The following is a 19,285-nucleotide window of genomic DNA, read 5'->3' as shown; positions in this document are numbered from 1 at the left end:
CTGGAGTGGATGTGGGCAACACAATAAATCATATTTACCTGGTTTTGCAGCCTGCAGAATAAAGCAAGTGTCACATTCAAAACTAAGGCTTTTGAATGAGACGGTTGTCTTGAAATGATGCATGTCCCTTTTTTTTTTTTTTTTTTAAAACATTTTTCCTGCAATAATTATATTTCATAACTCATTTCACAATCTCATGTAATTTGGGGTTAATCTGACTGCAAGTCAAAATTGCTCCTACAAGCTGTTTCCTTGGGGATTTTTCCAAAGCTCCTTGATATACATAGTAACTTTTGAAGTATAACTTATTACATTATTTATATATGACTAGTGTCACAAAATAGCACTCAGTAAATATGTAATGATTCACTTATCATACTGAAAAAAAAATCTTTAAAGGATCTCAAACTCTGGCTCCCCAGATGTTGATGGCCTACAACTCCCAGAATTCCACGAATGCAATTGGAAGCTAGACAATCATTTGAGTTGTAGTTCAGCAACATCAGGGGGGCTGGAGTTTGAAATGCCTGACATAAATATATGTTATCATAAACCAGTCTTTCAATGTTCTGTATCAAAGTGGAATATCTAACATGTTTAACAAATGCAACATAACTAGGACAATAGATGCTAGCAAGGGTTTTTAAGGACAAGATTCTGATCCAATGTGATAATAAAGGGATCAAAATCAGAAACAGCATTAATGTGTGACAGCTATTGTCCCTGATCTTAGCAGCACATATTTACATTACTCTTCATCTTATTCTTATTACTTTACACAAATTAACCTTCCAGATTCTCAAGTAATAAATGTAACAAAAAATAAGACCAAATAAGGAGTTTAGACCAGGAATGGGCAACTTATATAAATCCACATATTTTCTAGTTTCTGTGTTACAACCCATTGCTACCCTACAATGCTGCAATAGGTACCTCTCACAACGAAAATGTATAATCCAAATATTTCTCACCCTCTCCAAGGCAAGTGTCCTCACTGTATACTCTGCCAGACTCTCAGTGTTCAGCAAGGTAATCCGAATATCTCCATATGTTTCAGTGCTATCAGGCCAATACTTACTGCATTTTACCTGTGTTAAGGCAGAAAAAGGACCAAAAATTGAAAAGTGGGGAAAATGCAAGATATATCTATTGTGACTATATGATTTAATGTCTCTATGTGGTACATATGTCTTTGTGTAACACTGACACAAGGAATTATAAGATCTAATTTCTGTAATGACAATTGCAATATGACACTGACAGAGGAGACTCTCGAACACGGGGTTTGTCAGCGAAATACAAGCAGAAAGGAACAATGGGACATTGAATAAGTTCCCCCCACTGCAAGGTGAATCTGAAAAATGGCATATGCAAGACACCAAGTGTGCGCATCGTACCTCCGGGTAACACTAAGAGAAGGATTTATGGTTCACAGAGTCGATTAATCCCATGTCACTGTGATGGATATAATACAATACGCACAATAATAAAGAGAGATTAAACTAATTACATTGAGCTCACGTCAGCTGTATTCAGGAGGGTGGGGGCGCTGAAGGAAGACAGTTAATGAGCAAGGAAAATGAGACCAGCAGAGACCAAACAAAATCATTATAGTTAATGTAGATTTACGAGAAAACACAATTTAAAAAATGATCTGATGTAAGGAACATTGTTCTTAATTAGCTGTCAGTGCAACACAGTGACAATACTAATGACATTAACAGAGCAGGGAAAATTACAAGATTGCATCCTATGCTCACTTCAATGAAACCACTCTTGTACGTTCTTGTACCCATTCTATGCTTGTATGCTGTCGGTCTATGGATACTACCACACAGCTATATTCCTATACAATCACGTGCATGGAAACAAAACACATATTGAACACTAAGAGGGATGATGTTTTTGAGTATACTGGGACACACTGGAAAGCAAACTGTGGGGCTATTAAATGCTTTAAATAAAACTGTACACATATACTTCAAAATAAATCTCGTAATGCGTACCTCTCGTTTTAAAGGGATAGTCCCTATTTTGAGCACAAATTGCTGTGCCCCTCTTTTCTACCCTAATTTCTTTCTCTGATGAGAGCTCCATATTGTTGGTGCATCTGAGTGTATAACAGAGCTCCACAGCAATAATACTCACAGTAATGTATCTATAAATTACAATAAATGTGTTTAGAAATCAGTTTGTGGAAACAAGATACATGGGTCTATTTCTGAATTATATTTAATTTGCAAAAATTGTTATTAGTAGATTGCCTAAAATTTCTCAGAACAGTCCCGCATCTGGTCACACCTCCACTCACATCCATAAAATTTAAGTGTCCCTCTTTATCCATTTTTAAAATGCTGGGATTTATAATAATGTCCTATTTACTCAATCATTTAAGTTCATAATTTCCATGCATTTTCTATTTAAAATGGTGGAAAAAATTAACTGTATATTTCACACATCAATTTAGCAATCAGAAATGTTGTATGGGGCCTTAAACATATGATAATGGTTTTTCAAATGAATTATCCTGAGAGTACAGTTTGACTTTAGTACACACAATGAAAAAAAAACATTGATTTGGTAAAGATGATAACCAGCAAAAGCCTTGGGTGTTTAAACAAATTATTTTTCACTCAGGAGTATAGCTGGCCCATATACTCTGCTTTGTATGCTGTGCACGAATTTGACAATTACATTAAGACGCTGGGCTAATTTCTTCTCTTGTCATGACCCCTGTGCTCATTGGCAGCCAAGTGGAGCTGCCAATGAAAGTATAATTTTGTGACATAATTCTTAGAAGCATCATTGCCATCTTTGGTCCTGGCAAGCAGCATCCTGAAATAGAGTTTTGTGTTAATTTCAAGTGTGCATCAGCATTGTGGACCATCCAAAGAAAACATATTCGATTGATTCACGTCCAGCAGCTGAGCATGAAAACTAATTTCAAAATAAATAAAAAAAAGTAAAGAAAAATGGATTGCAGGCCAGTTCCTCTAGTATCCAATACTTCAGTTTCTCAGCTGCGAATGTAGCAGGTGCAATTTTGTAAAGAAAGATCAGAGAAAATCACCTGAACTGACAAATAACCAAGCTGAGAGTGGTTAAGACTGGAATCTAAGCAACATATGGGAACAGCAAGTCCTGTGAAATCACAAAGAAGGAGCAGATGTGATTTGGGAGGTGAAAAAAACAAGCATGCATCAAGTAAAGTGATCAAGAAAGGGAAAAAAAAACTACAATTGAAAGCAAACTTCAAATCTTTCTAACTGTGTTGCTGGGAGAGGGGAGGGGGATTGTTAGGAGATACAGAGAAAAACTGTGTTTCTGGTGTAAACTAAGCCTAGTACTGATGTACCTGGCAAGACACTTATTGGGCATTGCTTCCTGGGGATTTTTATGGCTGTTCAGCTAATGATTTTTATGCTCTATTGATTTCTCCCGGTCAAGGTTGTTTCAACTTTCAAGTCAGTTTGATCCGTGTGTGTGTGTGTGTGTGTAATTAATGAAAGCAGTTTATATTTTTAGATATACAACAAAATCTTAGTTGTCAAGTTAAAGGGAGAGGTAAAGAGTAATATAAATATCTGAAAACACAAAACCTGAGATTATTTGTCATCACAGCTTAGTAAATGTTCTGCATTGTATTACAAAGTGATAGTTTAGTTTATAGTTTAAGCTGCAGTTTGCAAAGGAAATACATAGGAGCAGGTAATTTAACCAATAAAATAATGTGGAAATAACCAAGAGGTGCAGAGGACCCTGCTCAAATGAGCTTACTATCTATATCTCATAATGACATCTCTTTCTAACTCTTCATTATTCATATCAGCAGTCATGACATCTACTATCCCTACACAGATACAGTATCATCACTTCCAGTTATGACTTACCCTTCCAACTTCCACCAGTTTGGTGATCATCACTATACTCGAGCAGTGTTCCTGCCAAACCATTCGCCAGAAATCATAGATCATGTCTTGCTTAGGACCTTAATTGGCAAAAGAATGATCCATTAACATGGCAGGTACAATGAAGTGACTACAAGAACTGTAATCAAATTATTTATTTTAAGACATCACTATAGATACATGCTATTAAGTAAATGGCAGCTTGTGTGTAGGTATGCATATTTAAGTCCTGTACCAAAGCATCACATTGCCTGTGCATTCTTTGTATATAACAATTCCTCCTACAGTTGACATTCTCCAAGATTATGCATCTTGGGTAATCTTGAACAGGTGTTTTATACATGTGTGAAATTTTACTTTGCATAAACAGAAAAGAAAAAAAAAAGAGTCTATTTTGGAAAGTAATGTGATAGCATGCCACACTTTTTAATTGTTAACCATTTAATGGTGCTCTCAAACAGTTGCTCACCTTGCGTAGCGATAAAATGATTGGACCTGTGATAACCCTATAGAGTATAAATGGAACACATGTAAATATACTGACTGTTGAAAGGTCAGACAATTCAGAGCATGCATTGCAATCATGGTGATACCACAGAGAGAAAGAGGAGGGGAGAGGAGGGAAAGATTTAGGGTTAAAAGGTACATACGCTCCGCATACTGTCATGCAATATTTCCAGTAGAATATAGATAAAAGGTATAGAGGTTTATCAAGTTTGTAAAAATGGAGTGAAAGTGGGAACAAGAGAGAAACGTTTACTTTTTTTTTACATTTTGTTGGGTTGTAGGCCCTTTTGATAATTGAAGTGTATTTGTGGTATACCGTCTGTGGAAAGGCAATTGGTTTTAACATTCTAAGGATATTAAATAATGCTGAGGGTAGTAGAGGGGTTTTGTGAATATAAAATTAAATGGTCTGAGACTGTTACACAGTTATTAATTTTGCGTTTTGTTCTAGCATTTTGTTCTAGGAAAGAAAGGAGCAAGGCAAAAAAGGGTAAGGGTGACAGAAGAATGAGTAAAAGAATGCATATACGAAAGAATGTCGGCGATAACCGTAAGAAAGACGAGTATGAGAAAAATGGAACAGGAGAAGTGTGTCAGCAAAGGACAGACACCAAGAGGAAGAAAGGGAAGAAAGCAAAGTCTAGAATAGATAGTTAATGGACATAGATGAATATAGATGGAAATGCACAGAGGATAAACAAAGGTAGCTATAAGATAAATGATAAGGAATCCAACAAGTACAGACATAGTGAGCAATGTGAGTGGAGAAGAGGGGGCTGTACAGATGGAAGGGGTACTGTAGAGAGTGACATGATATAAAATAAGGGAAAAAATGGACACAGTAGATTAGATCTGGGATGTCACATGAAATAATGTGGAGGATGACAGTAAACGAAAAGGGTAGCTTAGAGGGTGATGATTAAATGACTGATGAAAATGAAGAGAATGTAGGGCTAGAAAAGCAGAAAGATACAATATGTAAGAAAAATATATATGAACTGAATATGGCAAGGCTAATGAAGTGGTGGGATTACCAATGACAACAGCTTCGGTCTTTTACACTGCTGAATTGCTGACAGTTCCTGTGGATAGAGGATGGTGGTTGGCTTATGCCACAGATCTTTTTTCTAGAAGTACTCCAAGGGCAATAAAGCACCTGGGTGGGAGGGGTGTGGGAAATATGATCAGAAGCTTGATACTCACTTCTCTGTTAATCCGGATCTACAGGTGATCCCACATATAGTAAGAGAAAGAGAGAGGGAGGGAGCGAAAGTTAGAGAGATGAGAGAAAATAAAGAAAAAAGGAGTGAGAGAAGACAGAGATAAAAGGCACAAAAGAACAAAAGTGTAGGAGAAAATATGAACGTGGAGATGGTAAAGAAACAGAATGAATTAAAGAGATCGGAAACATTAATATACGTTGATATAATGAGAAAGGGGTGAAAAGATTTGGCAGTGAGGAAAAAAAGCAGAGAAAAGAAAGAATAAAGATGTATTAGCAGAAATAAAAAGAGCAGAGTAATTGTAGAGATATATAGATATTCTCAGCACCCATACACTGCACTCTATAGATTGCATTGTCAATATAGGAAGCAGGCAGATAGAGACTGATTAGAAATTACAATGTACATGTTGTCACTGCAACATGGCTTTACCAAAGAAAGCCAGTATTAAAAACTTAATTGGCATGCTTGGAAGAGGTGAATTCGATAAATAATAAAATAAATGATGAAATGTAATTTCATTTTTTTTTTAAATCCCCATTATTTTTACCAGCCCAGTAAAACATAAATTATAAGAATGATGGGATGTAAGAAATATACCTGATCTGACAAGAAGGGCTACAAAAAAATGAATCAATTGTTACTACAGTAATTAATTACACATTACATACTTGCCAAATTCTTCTGGCAATATAAAATCAAGCCAGCACTACGGGGTACTTAATATGTTTTAGTCCTCCTATGTTGTATGCCAACCACTGGAGTGAGATTCCAATTGTATTTATTTTGAGTACTTTTGGCTGCAAAGGATGAACAATTGATAGTATGTACTTGTAACATCTGTGAACCAATCATGAAACTTCAAAAGCATCCAACACAAATGACTTTCAATTACGGATGTTGGCATCTGTGGCACTAAAGTCAATTGTGCTGTATTTTCATTGACAAATAAATAACCACAAACGGTAACACATAAATGCAATATGTGAAATGTATAACTGAGTGATAAAGAGATAAGATTTCTAAATGGTGTCAAGTAATATTAAAGATACACCATGAAATCTATATGGTGTTGGGGTGGTGAATTAAAACTAGGCGCAAGGATGAGCTCAATAACACTATGGAGAGTGGTAGGATTAGTGAAATAGAGCAATGCTGTCCAACTTTCTAATGTGGAAAGTCTAGGATCATTCTGATCCACTGAGCGTGAGCCAAGCACATTTACATGAACAATGTAATACTATATAACCAATGGATTTTTACTGGTAGATTTTTACCCAAATGGACTGTATTCAAGCACAAATGCACAACAGTAATTTGAGAAGGAACACATATGCCAGAATAAAAATGTAAATTAATTGGACAAGTAAAATAATGATATGAAAGCGGGCAAAAGAAGGGTAATATCATTAAGGAAATAAAGGGGCAATGATATGGTGGATCACATAGTAATATGGGTAAAAAGTATTATTGTAGGATGAGATATATGCAAGGATAAAGATAGTAAGTAGAATGAAGAGAAAAATGGGGGCGCAAAGAATTAATTATTATTACTGGGAATAAATAATGATGTATATGGAAATAAGATGCTAGATGAGAAATAATAAAAGAGGAAGTATAATTAAGACATAAATACAGTATTGTCGAGCCATAGGTATGGTAATTATGGAATGCTGATGACGAGAATTAAGAATTCGAGAGGCAGAAAAGGCTAAAACTGGGGAGAAAGGAGATACAACAGTAACCTGAACTACATGGAAATTGCATATACATGGTATTGAGAGAGTTAAAGTTTGTGGCTGGTTTAGCAGGATGTTTCCTATGTCAGTAAGGGAAAATGATAAATTGGTAAAAACACACACACATTATCTATCTACACCATTTTTTATAAAAGATGAATGATAGGCTTTCAGTATTGTTCCTTTATCACACTGATTACGTCTGTGTAGCCTTCTGCCAGCAAGGAAAGTCAAATATTCGTTTCTATTGATGTATAACCTTACATTTAGAAAGGTAGAAAAAGATTTGACATTTATTAACTTGAACTCTCCTACCATTGTCTAAATATACATCTGGGTTGAGTGAACATCGTGCCTCGGTTTTTTATTATGTTAATAAACACAATTTCTTTTAAGGTTTAAAATTAACATATTAAAAGAAGGGAGTACAAGGCTGAACTGTTCAATTTCAAAGTACCCCATATAGACCCTCTGCAGTCTATTCTTTAAGCTGCTTTCTATTCAGTTTAGGGTTGTCAGATCATTACATACTGATTCCAATAATCTTGTCTGTATCTAATCGTTTTTACAGTAACATTCTGTGTAGTTTTGCATCAAAAGCGTTAACAGAATCTAAGAAGACACTCTGTTTCCACTACATTTGCCTTGTCTTCATGTTTTGGCTGTTTAAGAAAGCAAATGGCTTTGGCAACAGTAATCACACAAAAGCTGGTCCTAAAGCCCTAGGTATTTGTGAATACTACATTTTAATAACCCATTAAAAGCACCCCCCCTGCGAATGTCATGTCAAGTTATGAATTTATAATTCCTACGGTGATTTTAAATGTCACCACTTTCTGTTAGCTACATAGCCTATGCCTGAGCAAATTAGGAAATCCTTTATTTAAAAGTGATAAACTAAATTTGTGTTTGCAGTCTTTAGCCGCCATGCTTAAGTCACCCTGCTGTTCTCTTTGTTAATGAAAAGTTCCATTGTCAATCAAAATATTTTTTGATGGTTCTATTCTTCACCTGCCTTTAGATAAGGCACCAGTTAATTCTATGGAGTGTAATGAACATTTACTGGTTGTCCCCACCCTCCCAAGCCTTTAGTAGTGAAATGTCCTATTTGATATGTCTGACATTAATTTGATATTTTTTATTTGCACAGATCTACGTCAAAACAAACATTACATGTAATTGCATTCCTTAAAATGTATCTTTCAACAGTCTACTGAATACAAAAAGCAAGTTCCGTCCTTTCTGTATCTTCAGTTGCTTTAATTAGTTTACATTATGTTTAATCTGCATGTTTGCATTACTTACCTAGAGCCCAGGGATATATTAGTATGTGTGACAAACAATATATTATGTTGTTGTTTTTGAGATGATTCTTATCTCGGTTTGTTTGTTCAATGTGTAATTTAATACTTAGGACAAAGTCAGATGAACTCTATGGTTTTAATCAAACATCTTCTTATAATGTAGGCCAGGGGTAGGCAACCTACGGCACTAGTGCCATGCACGGCACTCGAGGTGTCTTTGCACGGCACTCAAGGCTGCTAGAGCCAAACAGGCGCTTTCCTATCAGGAGTCCCAGTAAAACTTCAGATATCTGCTAATCCGAGAAGGTGGTGAAGGACAATCCTCAATTTAAGCATTGCAGCACGAAGAGGTAGTGATCTCAGAGCACTTGTGAATAGGAAGCCACACTGTAGTAGAGCAGCTCGCAGTTGCTGTTGCAGCTCCTGTCCTTGACCTGTACCTGGCCAGCCTGGCCCCCACTGGAACCCAGGGAAGCCACCCACACTGCTAGATATACACAGAAATGCAGAATAACCCTCCCCTCATAAAATAATACGGACAGCCCACACACAAACATACACACAATCCACACAAACAAAACACCACTAACAATCCACATACATGCACACAACCCCACATACAATACCCCAAGAAGCCCCCACACACTACCAAACACACACACGCAATTGCACAAGCGGCCTCCATACACAGCCCACATTCATATGTATCATACACAATACCATAAACTACTCATGAACATAAACAATATAATAGCTCATATACGCAGGGACATCTTTAACACGGGGCAAACTGGGCAGCTGCACCGTGAGCCCTGCTGGCCTCAACTATTTCTAACCCTCTGGCCGGTAATCTACACACTAAGGAGGCCCACCGGGTGGCCCATGTACAAAGGACCACCTGGTGGGCTTCTGTCAGCAGGGACCCGCTGCACGCTGAGGCGCTTTTCGGCAGCAGACTGGGAGGAAGTGACGGCCGCGCATCACTTCCTCCCACAAAGAGAGGAGCGCGCGGGAAAGAAGAGTAGGCAGATTGGAGGGGGGCTGGCCGAGAGCGCTAGACCCCAACTCCCAACACCTTCAACCACCAGCAGGAAAGATTGGAAACTGGAGGGTGGGTTTTAAATATGTCTCAGTGTGTGTGTGTTAGTATGTCTGTATGTATGTGTGTCAGTATGTGTGTCAGCATGTGTGTGTCAGTAAATCTGTGTCAGTATGTTTGTATGTCAGCATGTCTGTGTGTGTGTATCTGTGTGTATCTGTGTGTGTGTGTGCGCATTTCAGTGTGTATATATCTCTGTGTGTGTATATGTGCATACATCTCAGCATTCACACACTTACACTACACACAAATACACCTCTGCATTCAAATCTCAACACTACGTACAAACACATGTCTGTGTTACACACCAAAATTATATGTGAATACACCCCTGCATTCAAAAACCAACACTACACAAATACATGCTTGCAATCACACCAACACCACGTACAAACAAATTCCATACAAAAACCTGTTTACATTCAAACAAACAAAAACTGCTTAGTGCTAAATACAGACCTGCAAACATGGGTAAATGGTAGAGCCCCAGCTATCAATGCATTTCTGGAGTTGCTCGACAGATGGGGATCTACCTTTTAATCACCCGTGCAACAGGGAGACCCCCAAAAATTCTTGCACCTCTCTACTTTAGGTCCGCCACTGCTTTGAGGTGGAGGACGTGATTGCATGCCTGGGAGGGAGGGACAGGTTCCAGGGGGCCCTAAGCAAATGCTTTGCCCAGGGTCCAGTCACTATTAAAGAAGGCCCTGCATATACGCACAAATACAACAATGCAAAGCAATTACAGTAAAAATAACACAAGCAGAATACGGCAGCAAACACACCTTGATTAAAAAAAAAAAAAAAAATTAGGACCGGCACGCTACGGGACATCACAATCCTATATCGGCACAGTACTGCTAAAAGGTTGCCTACCCCTGATGTAGGCATATCTAACAAGGGTGATTCTAGCATCTAAACCCCATACTTAGCCTGTTGAAAGGCTATCTTTGCATTTAGCTTTTTTGTTAGTTGTATTTTTTTTTATCTCTATGATATGCATGTAGTTGTTTTGCAATATGTAGAAAACCCTTTTTTTGTTGGCTGCGTGTCAAGTCTCACACTGTCAATCAATTTACTGCTCGTTAAAATCTATCATCATTAAAACTTGGCTTAATTGAGCATTTTATCCCCACTTGTATTATAAGTTGGATGTCTTTAGCTTCAACAATATGTGTTGGCTTATAGCAATCCTATTAACATTGTTTTTTATTACCATCACATATTTTATTCTACAAGGTCAATAAACATAAAGATCCCTTATGACTATCTCCCATAAGACTATGTATCACATATAGGCATATTTCTTTATCAATGTCAATAATGTAATAATGACATAAATGAATGGTCCATTTACATGTATCATGCAATGCCAATAACTTTATATATCTATTTCACTGATTATTAATTTCAGCTCTCTTCATTTTACTCAACAGACGTCTAACGTCTCCAATCGTTATGTTATTGGCTTTTCCAAACTGTGTATTCATAGCCATGTGATCAATAAGTCACCTATGAATTAGCTGAATTACGTCATTCCTTCAATCTATACTTGATTCTGGCAGGTATTTAGCATTTTCATTAGTCTCTACTTTCAGACTGAACTATTCTCCAAAAACTATGCATCCTCTACTCTACTCAAATTTCTATGGTGGCCAAGTTTAGCCATCCCTGCTCTAGCCCAATGATTTAGATTGCATAGACATGCTCCAAGTGAAAAGTGAGCAAAAAATAACAACAAATCATCTTCTTACACAAGAAAACGTTAGGAACAATTTCACCACTAGTTCTCCAAAAATCATCCCAGGCAAACTATGGAACTAGCAACACTTCTCAAAATCCAGCCCGGTGCCGCACAGACAACACATCAGTCAATCGTTTCAAAGATGTCTCTATACAATAACTATATATGGAGGATAGATCTGACAACTCCAAACATTTTACTTAGTATAGAAAATGTATTTGGATAACTCTGGGCAGAATTAAGCATTATCTTCAACTGCCTACAATTCACCATACAATATCAAGCTGGTGTATAATAACAAAGTTATACTATATGTTTATTACCAGCACACAGATACAGCACCATTATATAAATCAACATGTAGAATATGACATTTTCACTAACAGTGTCTAGATATCCAGTATCATAATGCAGTGCATCACATAATTATTATATAGAAACAGACACTCAGCATTACTCTTTAATACAGTGTGCATATTGGTAATTTATAGTCATTCAGCAATTATACAGTGGAGAATGTATATTGTCATTGTGTAAATACTCAGCATCATGATCAAGTTCAGCTTGTGTATTAAACTTCACTTTAATATGCAATGCAACACATGCACTATCAAACTTGTAGATACTAAGTATCATCATAAAATATATTTACTACCCTTGCAGATATATTCAGGAACATAATGCAATATGCTCTTTGGTGGAGTATAAGTACTCATCATCATTATGAGACATAGATAGCATGTTCCTTCCTAATTTAATGTACGTTAATTTACAATACACAGATTAATTATATGGGCTATTTATTCTTGTGCATACTCACATCAATGTAGTTAGCATTAATCTCTTCTGTGCTGTTATCTGCTTGCAAAGGGTGAAGCCTGACACGGTGCCGCTCATCTGAAATTAAAAGAAGTTCTTAAAATATAATGCCATGCCCCAAACACTTTTCCATTATGACATTTATACAAAGGATAGGATAACACAGTAAAGAAAAACATACTACTAGTGCCAGACTCTCACTCTTTGATCACCTACAATTTGGTGGTGCCTCCTGTCTTCCTTTCCCTTTGTCCTTCTTCTTAGACACATCCCAGTCAAAGAAACTCTGGAAGAGGAACACAAGTGTCAAACGGCTTAAAGATGTGCGAACCCTGGCAGTTTGGGCCATGAATAATATCCTGGCATTACAAAAAAAAAATAAACTCTCTAAAGGTTATTTGTGGACTATCAAACTCAGGCCTTTGTAAATCAACATCTGAGGCAGGAATCAGAATAGTGACCACATCAAAATATGAAAAAAGGCAACTAGACATAAAAAAACGAGCATGAAGATACAGTCAGTTTACATAGCTAGTAAAATACAACAAAGGAAAAAAAATATCAATCCTTTTGAACTTTAAATAAAACATAGCAAGTAATAAAACATAGTACGTAATATGCCTGCACATGAAATAACCATATCAGAATTATCAAGTAAAGAGTACAAGACTCACTTCATACTCCTGCCTGAATCCATAGCCTTCGGCCACCTTCATTTGATTTATATGTTGAAGCAGATCTGCCACTCTTACTGCTGGGTGTAACTGTCCTGTGTGGTAGGGAGAACCTTTTCTGCCTCCATTTCGCCGTGGGGACCCTCCAAGAAGACTGCTTGATTCTGTAACAGATCCAGCTCTAGGTTCACCTGAGTAGACAATTAGGGCAAAATATTTTAATATGGTCCTTTACGGTTTAATACCATAATAAAATAGTTGAGATGTGACTTTGCAACTTTTCAGGTTGAAACTGTGACCCAGATAGCAATATCACTCCGTTCTTTAAAAATCTGCTTTTGTAGAAGAGAGAATTTTCTTTAATTATTATTTATATTTTTACCTTATTCATATTAAAAGGAGGTATACTAAATATTATTTTAGTTATGGTATTGTATAATTGTTTAATATCTGTATTAATAAAAATAATAATTTAAGACCACCGAACTACAAGTGAAGTACAGTAAAATCTGATTGAGGTTGTTGAGGAAGAGTTGTTTATCCCCCTATGAGCTTGTAATAGTGGCACTATACTTTACTAATCTTTTAATTAATTTTGTTAAGTATGTTTTGTAATAATTAAGAATATATTTTTCTTATAGCTTTGTATTAACTCTACTTTGAGTGCAATGAATTTTTCATGTATGCCAGTTGTGGCGAAACCAACCTCGCCACTGGGCCCTGGAGAAGCCTGTTTGCCCGCCTCCTACCTGCTGACTATGGCCCCTGGGTTATTTGGGGCATATTGTATTTTATTGTGCGACTGCTGGCCCTTTAAGCACAGTGAATGGTATTTTATTGTACTGCTGCTGGCCCTTTAAGAACTGTCTGGGGACATATTGAGACTTTGGGTAACAATACCCTTTAAGACTATGGCCCCTGAAAACGTATGGACTTTTATTCAGTGATTATGGCCCTGTGTGAGCGGTGATACCCCAGATAGCTATACCATGGAGCCTATTCATATAATGAAAGACTATGGGAAAGACTTTAGCTCCATGGTAATTGTACTGTGTGAATAGGATCTGCGCGCTATTCGGTAGTTTTGTGCGCTCAGATCCCAGCTATCTGGGGATATGTGAAATGTCTGTGTGTTATGGATAAAAAGTAACTTTCTGTATTTTAAAGTGTTTTATGTCTTTCTGTCACCATGTGGTTAATGGAGTCTGCTTCTAGCCCTGGATAATTGGATTACTTTCCTCTTTGTCTCCAGGATAGAGGCCTATGTAAAACCTGTCTGAAACCGGTTTGCCATGCGGCTAGTAAGGGACAAAAGATACTTTTAGTAACTTTTGAACCCCTGGTCGGATTCATGCCATTTTTTAATATGTTGTTCCCCTGAATGGATTGATTGTGGATATGTATTTTTTATGTGAATGTGATGTATGGTTTTAGAGTTATGAAAGTTGTGTAAAAAGTATATTTTAAACTGTATGCATAATGGGATTATGTGTCACACTAAGGGGAGGGGATGTGTGGGTTGCACCCGTGATACTATTGGTCATTTTATGCCTCCCCCTGGGTGTGGCCTGTATGTGTGAGATGGAAATAAAAGCCAGGCTGGATGAGCCAGTCCAGAGTTCCTGCTTAACCCTCAAAGTGAAGTGTCGTCTCATTATTGGGGGAGGATTTATTGTATGCTGTTCCAGTTTGACTGCTAGGAGTGTAAACCTATTCGTATGGTTTTTCCTATTCGGCTGTATACAGCATTCATATGCTAGAGAGGATTCCTATGCTTCTCTGAGTCGGTGGTTGTGGTGTCTGCCAGAGTGCTTGGAGTCTTCAGGAAACGCTAGGAGCATCCTTTAACGGAGGTACTCAGTCGGGGTGCCAGGCAATCCGTTACACCAGTCAAACTTGAAACTGGATTCAAGAGTCACAGAGAGGGGGCACAACACTATATAATTCAGTCATGGATTATAGAGGCTAAAAATTGTACAAACCTCTGAGGTACTGTCCAAACGAGGAGGAAGCAAGACACTTGGTCATACAGTCTGTCGTTAAGGCAGCCAGCAGATGAGGGTGGTGAAGATGGAGAGTTAGGATAAAGTTTGAAGTAAGAAATTAAAACAAGGAAAGAGATGCTAGGAATTGCTTGGATGCAGAAAGAAGGAAATTAGGACAATTGAGCAAAGGACAGCCCATCTCTAGAGGTTTTATAGGATCGGTCATGTAATGATATATGTGATGAAAAGATTTGAATAGCTGGTACATTTACATGCATCATTGATGACCTTCTATGAACCCACTTGAGAGTCTGTGTTTGACTAGCCATTACTTCAGTGCTAAGAACATGGCACATGCATAACTGACTCCACACTGACATGCATTTAGGGAAATTTCAATCATGCTTCTAAGTCCATCCAACACCAAAATAGGTGGGTGACATGACTGTGACCTGCAGGTGAGATGAGTGGGAATTATGTGCTGTAGGACCATGTCATGGATAAAAGTGAATTTAAACCCCTGCATATAACCCTCCAGTCAAATAAACAAATTGTGTGGGGAGAGGTTGTGGGAGGTGAAGGAATGTGACTGTTGATCAAATAGCAATTGTGGTCTTTTTTCAGTCCCCAGTTGCTTTGACGTGCATTTTGGAGGCCAATTTGATACTGCAAATAAATCTTAATATTCTTTGCCCATTTTGTTCACAGAATGTAGTTATTGTACCCATTATATTGCAATCTAGGGGTAAACTTGGAATACAGTAAAGCATTTCCTACCTATTACAAAACTCATTTAATTGTAAAACGAAAGGTTGATATGAGCATTCATGCTCAAGCCAGTTTATCATCCATGTAACTCAACATGTCATGGACATCTTTGCGGCCCGGCGAGCCGCGAGTACATGCTTAGTGTTATGGCAGAGTAGGCACCTGCTTTCCCCACATTGCAGGTGCCTACTCTGCTAAAACTTACCCGGCTGGGGAGGAGGGCCAGCGAGGAAGCTCAGTGTTCCTGCTCCTCGTCTGCAGTGAAGCCGGGCGCCGGAATATGACGTCATATTCCAGCACCCGGCATCACTAACCCACGCGAGGGAGCAGTGAGGAGCATGTAGAAGATCCCCACTGGACCCAAGGGAGAGGCCCCACATTGGCTCCCAAAGGTAGGGAGCAATAAAGAAAATGATGTGTGTGCAAGAATGTGTTTGTCTGTCTGTCACTGTGTGTGTGTGTGTGTGTCTGTCAGTGAGTATGTGTATGTCAGAGTGTATGTGTGTCTGTCTGTGAGTGAGTGTGTGTGTGTCTGTCAGTGAGTGAGTGTGTGTCTATCTGTGAGTGTATGTCTGTATGTGTCTGTCAGTGAGTGTGTGTGTGTCTGTCAGTGAGTGTGTCTGTCTGTGTGTGTCAGTGAGTGTGTCTGTCAGTGAGTGTGTGTGTCTGTCTGTGAGTGTCTGTCTGTGAGTGTGTGTGTGTGTGTGTGTCTGTAAGTGTCTGTGTGTGTGTGTCTGTCAGTGAGTGTGTGTGTTAGTCAGTGTTGCATTGGCTGCGACTGGATAGTGGAGTACCTGGAAGTGCATGGAGGCACGCAACGCCACGTCACATTCCGACGTGACATCGACGTGCTCCATCTTCACAGGGTTTCAAGAAGTAGCGGGAGGTTCAGATTTGGCACAGGTTGCGGACGGCGCCATTTGGGGTATACCAGAGGCCGGACTCTGGAGTTACATACTGGCAGCGGCAATGTGAGTGCAGTCTGCTTGTTGGCTAGAGGGGGGTGCTAGAATTTAGTAGAGGGGGGTGCTAGAATTTAGTAGAAGTGTTGTGAACCATACCACTTCTAGAAAACTCGTATGCTTAAAAGCTTCATTCATTTATTGTGGAGTTTAATAGTTAGATCCTATGCCTATAGAACCAGCTACCATCCTCTAGTCTTTACAAGCTAAAAGTGATTTATTCATAGCCCTGGTTAACAGTAATCTATATCTATTTCTGACCCAGTTTAAACTATCTCCATAAACCCTATACTCACCTCGGTTGTTATAATTGTGAAGGAATGCAAGAGCTGCTTCCTCCTGAAGTAGGGTGGGCTGATCAGTGATCTTGGCGTGTTCTCTGGGTCCAACAATGCTGGTCTTCTCATGTCTTGTTGGTAGTGCTGACTTAGTCAGACTCAATGGCTTCCTGTGAAATCAAAAGGACGGGGTTGAGATTTTTCAATATTCTGGGTGCTGATTACTGTCTATAAACCTGTGAAGGGGAAGGGACAAACTCAAAGTTTCTTGAGTCCTTCAAACTGCATTGCAGTACAAAACTCACTGATATAATAGTCCCTTTCTTTTTTATGGCTTGGAAAAGAAAGTCTGCCTTGGAAAGTAAAGTCATAATGGTCAGAGCTCTTTGATGACTTACTCATCCTGGAGAGGTGGGGCATGCTATGCCCCCAAGCCTGTTCAATTTATGTTTATGCTGGGCATATGTACTTACGGGTAGTAAGCATAAGAGAACTGTGTTCTTCTGGCAGCCAGAGAGAAAAGGAGGAAAGCATAAGAACTGAAGAACATTACACCCTGACAACAAAAATGCAGAATATAAAAACCTTACAAAAAAATTGTAGAACATCATACCCTGACAACAAAAAAATGCACATCATACGCTGACAGTTTAGAAACTTGGAACATAACAGCCTAACATCAATAGACTGTTGATAACAGACAGTCATACACCAATGACATGCAGAAAAGTGAAGAAAATACACCATAACAAAACTTGTAGAACAATTGAACCTGACAGCAAGAGATAAGAAGAGTGTGCCAAATACTTATTGGTAGTTGGGTACCCAATTATTATCCTTCCCATTTGCATTGGCAAAACTTCCACCTACCCCTTTCGGACCACGATAATAACTGCCCCCAGAAGAACGATGAACACTACCAGACCCCCAGCACAGATTCCCAGCACCAGCCCCATCTCCTCAGAGCGCTGGGGGGCCACAGAGGAGCGGTGGCTGTCCTTACATGGAGCTGAGGAAAAGATAAGAACATTTTAAATAGATAGTAAGTTAGGGTACTTAGAGCAAGTAACTAAACAGTAGGAAAACTCGGGAAAGGAAATAATCCAACAAGGGGACAAGGGGGTTGACAATGGGAAAAAATGGGAAGAAGGCTAGACAATAATGTATGGATGGAAAACAAAGTAATATATAGCAAGTAAATTATAGACAAAGTTGGTAGAATAGGGAAGACAAATAACAAAATGGAAAAAGGTATAAAAAAAGGAAAAGAAAAGAAACAATTAATAGTAATGTGAAAAAATGCAGAGTGGAAAATAAGAAACAAAAAATAATGAGTAGAGATTCATTCATAATTGGAATGGATAACATATTTACCTTTCCTGGCAATTCGAACACAATTCAAACGTGTTTCCTATAGGAGAGAGAGTAATAAATGTCAAACTTTCTTGACCTGCTTTCCCTTAATGTCCTGAATGGACAGCACTAAATAAAAATATCACGTGCTCCCAGAGTCCAACATAAACATGTCCTGCACATTGGATTTATAGGCATCCATTAGAGATTGTATTGTACAAAAGGCAGAATAAAAAATGAAAAAAAAACCAGCAGATTGGCAGAATGGCAAGAAAAAAGAGAAAATAAATAAATATATAAATAAAGGACAAATAACGAGATTTTGAATAAATAAACATATTATACCAATAAGAAAAACAAGCAGAGTAAATTTTATTGCTGAACACATCTGCCAAAATTGGCAATGTTTGACTGCATCATTATTTACATAAATCATTAGCTCTAAAGCTCTTTGGGGAGCAAAGGAGTTTTACCGCTGCCCCTTTATTACAAGCACACTATTGCTTCTACAGAACACATCAGCTGAAAACAAATTTTACTTTCTTTGCTCTGCTCATTTCTCACTTTACAGCTCTTCTTGCTCACCCCCCGGTGGTGGCTAGCAGCCTGCAGGTAGATTAGGTAGCCTCTACGGGGATCTAAGGGTGGATTCCAGTAGCCTCCATAGCTTCGGTTGTCCCCAACAATAAATGGTGTGTCATGAGATAGGTCACTTGGTGGCAATTCCGCCCCAACATATTGAGTGGCACCCTCTGTTTCAGCCTCTTCATATCCATATGCCCCAGGGAAACAGCCAGGGATGCCTAGCTCACGTCGAGAACGACGGGAAGTCTCACCTTCCACCAGCACCTGGTAAAAACTAAAATGGGGAATGTTATGAATAAAAAAATTACATGAATAATTTTGAGGAACATAAGTAGAG

General features: G+C 38.3%; 1 protein-coding gene across 4 annotated transcripts in view; it reads right to left on the bottom strand.

Moving 5' to 3' along the window:
* PTPRU (protein tyrosine phosphatase receptor type U) overlaps positions 1-19,285 on the bottom strand; it is a 69,215-nt gene that overhangs the window by 8,621 nt on the left and 41,309 nt on the right. The window contains exons 12-24 of one of the 4 annotated variants that reach the window (XM_063454404.1): positions 18,949-19,222; positions 18,385-18,421; positions 17,881-18,019; positions 17,484-17,513; positions 17,029-17,180; positions 13,018-13,208; positions 12,560-12,629; positions 12,345-12,421; positions 5,619-5,636; positions 5,450-5,497; positions 4,378-4,414; positions 3,891-3,988; positions 972-1,088 (exon numbers count right to left, since the gene is read on the bottom strand). In XM_063454404.1, coding sequence (XP_063310474.1) covers positions 972-1,088; positions 3,891-3,988; positions 4,378-4,414; positions 5,450-5,497; positions 5,619-5,636; positions 12,345-12,421; positions 12,560-12,629; positions 13,018-13,208; positions 17,029-17,180; positions 17,484-17,513; positions 17,881-18,019; positions 18,385-18,421; positions 18,949-19,222 — 1,288 coding nt within the window. The remainder of the gene's footprint in view (positions 1-971; positions 1,089-3,890; positions 3,989-4,377; positions 4,415-5,449; positions 5,498-5,618; positions 5,637-12,344; positions 12,422-12,559; positions 12,630-13,017; positions 13,209-17,028; positions 17,181-17,483; positions 17,514-17,880; positions 18,020-18,384; positions 18,422-18,948; positions 19,223-19,285) is intronic. The other 3 variants (XM_063454414.1, XM_063454423.1, XM_063454433.1) reach the window with 3 other exon arrangements.

This window comes from Pelobates fuscus, chromosome 1 (assembly GCF_036172605.1).
Source record: "Pelobates fuscus isolate aPelFus1 chromosome 1, aPelFus1.pri, whole genome shotgun sequence".
Classification (NCBI taxonomy): Eukaryota; Metazoa; Chordata; class Amphibia; order Anura; family Pelobatidae; genus Pelobates; species Pelobates fuscus.
The sequence above is the reverse complement of the archived record's forward strand: the minus strand, read 5'-3'. Positions and strand labels throughout refer to the sequence as shown.